The sequence below is a fragment of the Palaemon carinicauda genome, chromosome 10 (assembly GCF_036898095.1).
Source record: "Palaemon carinicauda isolate YSFRI2023 chromosome 10, ASM3689809v2, whole genome shotgun sequence".
NCBI lineage: Eukaryota > Metazoa > Arthropoda > Malacostraca > Decapoda > Palaemonidae > Palaemon > Palaemon carinicauda.
Window position 1 is genome coordinate 140,788,252 of NC_090734.1, and position 5,000 is coordinate 140,793,251.

The 5,000-nt window shown below is 36.6% G+C and overlaps 1 protein-coding gene across 1 annotated transcript in view; it reads right to left on the bottom strand.

Annotated features, from left to right (window-relative positions):
• LOC137648286 (uncharacterized) overlaps window positions 1-1,821 on the bottom strand; it is a 2,857-nt gene extending 1,036 nt beyond the window's left edge. Inside the window, exon 1 of the mRNA XM_068381214.1 lies at window positions 1,769-1,821. Coding sequence (XP_068237315.1) covers window positions 1,769-1,780 — 12 coding nt within the window. The 5' untranslated portion in view covers window positions 1,781-1,821. The remainder of the gene's footprint in view (window positions 1-1,768) is intronic.
• Between the last annotated feature and the right edge of the window lie 3,179 nt (window positions 1,822-5,000).

A 5,000-nucleotide genomic window follows, 5' to 3' on the forward strand; every position in this document is an offset into this window, starting at 1 on the left:
GGTGAATACAATACATACGCTTCGCAAAATCTTCGATTTTGGCCAAAGCAATAAACTTATTTATCGATAGTAACCAAGCAGCTTAGTGTGCAAAGATTAGCAATGCTATTTTTTTTCTATTTTATTTTATATATGTGAAGTAAAAGTTAATGGGAGACATTAATGAATACTGATTATCTTTTTTACTAGCTAAGCTACAACACTAGTTAGAAAACCAGGATGCTATAAGCCCTAAGCTTCCAACAGGAAAAACTAGCCAAGTGAGGAAAGGATATCAGAAAATAAATTCACTACAAGAAGTAATGAACCACTAATATGAAATATTCTAAGAACAACAGCAACATTGAAATAGATCTTTCATAAATAAACTATAAAGAGAGACTTATGTCAGCCTGTTAACAAAAATGTTTTTAAAATTTAACACTCAGTGTTCCTATTGATGATTTTCAATACGATTATCAAACCAAACTGTTAAAAAAAACGTAATTTTAATCGGAAATTCTTCGTAAAAATATACTCTTCTCAGCCATATTTCAGAAAAATACAAGCGACCGTAATTTTACCTTACTACCCTTTACGGCTTAGTGACCGTAATATCACTCCTTTACGTAAATACATCTGTCTTTAAAACGGTGAAAATCCTGGTATAAATGTTGCCAGCAAATACCGTTTTTTAATACAAATTTTGAGCTACAGATATAGAAGGATTAGATAATGGACCTAAGCAACCCAGGTTATAAGAGGAACATCTCACATATTGTGTTTATATTCATGACTTGTAAAGTCTGGGAAGTCATGTTCAAAGTTCGTCTTCTTATGATGCTAATGTCTTGAAAGTTATTTACAAAGTTTTCATATTGACGATGTCACGTGAAGAAGATGATCCTGGTTTATATATTCATATATGCGGATGTTCTGTTATTAGGAAACCAGTGGCGTCATCTATGAGCACTTTTTGAAGAGACGCTGCTTTGCTTTACTTTAGTTTACTTTACTTTGCTTTACTTTAAGGAGTGCTTGAAGAGACACAGTTTTTCTTTACTTTACTTTACTTTACTTTAAGGACTGCTTGAAGAGACGCCGCTTTACTTTATTTTACTTTACTTTAAAGACTGCTCTAAGAGAAGCCATTTTATTTTACTTTACTTTACTTTGCTTTACTTTAAGGACTGCTTGAAGAGACGTCGCTTTTCTTTTCTTTACTTTACATTTACTTTACTTTACTTTAAGAGTTGATTTTCTGTCCTGTACAGCAAGGGAGCCTTAGTCTCTACAGGACCTCCACAGTCATTTATATATGGGTTTAGTTTTAGCTTAGATGTATAAAAAAGTTGTTGGTTTTACTGATATATAGATAATACTACAGACGAAAGGGAGGTAAAATAGCATTGAAGATAACACGAGGCTTACGTTCTTATACGTACAGAGACACAAAAAACAAGTTTTCAACTCCAAGTAGAGTATTCGCTGTTAAAAATTTGCCGTAAAAACAGTAAAAATCCTGGAATAAATGTTGCCAGGCATTTGCCGTGTTAAAAACGGATATATTGACGCAAAGGAGTGATATTACGGTCACCAACATGTATAAGATAATAACAAGGTAAGGTACAAATTACGGTCGCCTGTATCTTACTGAAATACTGCCGAGAACAGTATATTTTTTTACGGAGCATTTTTTATTGAAATTACGGTTTTTTTTTAATAGTGTATTTTGTTTATACCAAATTCTGAATATATCAAAAGACATTCACAAACATTATTGCCTTACCAAAACTTTCATGGTTTCGAGTGGACACGATCTTGGTGTATAGGTAAAGGAGGTTGCGCCGGATATGGTGATCTGAGAGAATATTTGTCGCTATATATAGGGCCAAATCCCGCAAAGGGAGAGAGAGAGAGAGAGAGAGAGAGAGAGAGAGAGAGAGAGAGAGAGAGAGAGAGAGAGTCAAGTATTGACCCTCACCCTATCAATCTCCCCTTCCTTCAATCTCCTCTAATCTCCCCCTACCCCCCACCATCATATTTCGTAGAGGTCGTTCCATGCGACGCCAAAAGGTAAGTGGATGAAACTGCAGGTAAAATAAAATTTCACGAATTATCGCACATCAATGTTGCATATCAGTGTCTCGGTTCAAGGTGTTCGATGCTTTCATTTTTTTTATGGCCGGGTAATAATGAGTTGTCTGTAAAACATGAAAAATTACCATATATCATGTTTTTATGTTTCTCTTTTTCTCACCCACTCTCTTATAATCTATCTATCTATCTATCTATCTATCTATCTATCAATCTATCTATCTACAACAACAAATGCAGCCATTTTTAGTCCACTGCAGTTCAAAAGCCTCAGACATGTCAATTCATATATATGGTTTGGCCAGTTTTCATCACCACGCTGGCCAGAGCGGATTGGCGATGTTGGGAGATTTTCTTTTGATTGCCCCCAGGAAACCAACCTAGTATGGGTAGCCATGACTAGTACAGCTCTGCCGATCATGGCGATAGGGAAACCCTTTCACTACGTTTAGGTATCCCCACTCAGAAAGGGATATATATGCATATATATATATATATATATATATATATGTATGTATATATATATATATATATATATACATATATATATATATATATATATACATATATATATATATATATATTGAGTTTTTAAAATTTTGTCATCACATTACAAAATGATGTATAAAGGCTACGGCATAAACGGCCGTTATCGAACATTGGTTATAGGGACACCATCGGCCTTACGCTAGTTTATGTGGTTCCAATTAGCAACACGACAGCTGGCACCCTCATATCATATCTAAGGGACGATACAAGTAAAGTTTCTATTTCTGCAACTATAAGACTTGTGTTTTTTATTCTATAATAGTGTGCATTATGTATAGTATAATGGTATACAATCAACATTACTATGCAATTTGGCTAGCGTTGTACCTGTTATACAGGTGTATTTGCTACACTACAAAGGTGCCAGATATCGCCTTAGCCTACCGTGATATTTACTGAGATTCATGCAGCCAACTGTACCTAATATAATCTAACTTCCCCAATTAGACACTAACCCTTACATAGGCTTCACGTATTGAGGATGGAAGGTAGGGAGGGAGTGAGGAGTGATTAGGAGGAACCTGTTAAGGGGGATATCGAGAGGGAGGCAGAGAATTAGATGGTGAGGTAAGATGAAGGATGATATGGACAGAAGAGGTTTGGTGGTAGAGGATGCCTTTGATAAAAGGCATTGGAGAGGGCGCATCAGGCAACCGACCCCTTAAAGGCTTTAAAGGCCGCTCATGAACGGTAGAAGCAAGGGACAGTGATATTGCCCTATCAAGCAGCACAATGCCCTAGAGAGTGACCATATATACACATGATCAGCGCCCTAGCTCCCTCTCCAGCTAAGCTAGGACCAAGAAGGGCCAGGCAATGGCTGCTGAAGACTGAGCAGATAGACCTATAGGCTCCTCTTAAACCCCCATCCTTAGCTCACAAGGAGGGTGTTTGCTTGCTTGCTTGTTTGATTGCCTAACCTTGTGCTAGGTGCGGGTTCTTGCGTTGGCAGCCTGTAAGAGGATCATGAGGTTGCAGCGACCAAAGAAACTAACGATTTTGAGCAGGACTCGAACCCCAGTCTGGCGTTCACCGGTCAGGGACGTTACCAAAGTGGTCACCACAACTCTAATAATAATTATCATTATTATTATTATTATTATTATTATTATTATTATTATTATTATTATTATTAATTTCATTGTTGTTGTTGTTGTTGTTATTGCTACTACTAGCTAAGCTACAACCCTAGTTGAAAAAGCAAGATGCTATAAGGCCAAGGGCTCTAACAGGGAAAATAGCCCAGTGAGGAAAGGAAATAAGGAAATAAATAAACGTTACAAGAAGTAATGAAAAATTAAAATAAAATATTTTAAAATTCATTAACAAAATTAAAACAGACTATAAAAAGACTTATATCAGCCTGTTCAACATAAAAACATTTCCTTCAAGTTTGAACTTTTGAAGTTCTACTGTAGAAATGTATGAATAACGGTGGGGAAGATGACGACTCGAATAAGCTTTGCGAGATGAATGTACGATGATCATAAACTCTGGACGGAAGGAAATCAATAGTAGAGTATTGTGAATACAAATTCTTATTCAGAAGCAATTGAGAAGGGAAAGAAAAATAATGGTAGACCAGGTGATTTATCCTATAAGAATTTAATTTCATTCAGAGGGATATTATTATTATTATTATTACTTGCCAAGCTACAACTCCAGTTGGAAAAGCATCATCATCTTCTCCTCCTACGTATATTGATGCAAAAGGCCTCGGTTAGATTTCGCCAGTCGTCTCTATCTTGAGCTTTTAGTTCACGCACATTTCCCTTTTAATCAAAAATTCAAATAGAATATTTTAAGAACAGTAAAACATTATAATAAATCTAATATATAACTATAAAAACTTCAAAAAAAAGAAAAAAAAATACGAGGAAGAGAAATAAGATAGACTAGTGCCCGAGTGAACCAGGTGGTCCTTTTGGATGGATAGTATTTGGCCAAATAAGAATTATTGAGGCAGTGAGTTATACAGAATTTCAAAGACAAAAAATCCACCAAAGCCACCAGAAAGAATAGCTGAGTGGTGGAATGCTGATGTATATTCTGTTTGGTGTGAGATGGTGGTGGTGTATCTGAGTCTGGGTATGAGGTGTAAGTTTCCTAATTTGATTCAGGTTGTTGTGGCATGTGTGGTAACGTAAATGCCTGGTGATCGTCTGACTGGGGTTCGAGTCCCGCTCAGACTCGTTAGTGCCTTTGGTCGCTGCAACTTCATCATCCTTGTGAGCTAAGGATGGGAGTGTTTCATCATGAAAATTAATCGTTCTTGATTCAGGTTGTTGTGGCCTATGTGGTAACTCCCTTGCCAGACTGAGGTTTGAGTCCCGCTCAGACACGTTAGTTCTTTTGGTCGCTGCAACCTCACCATC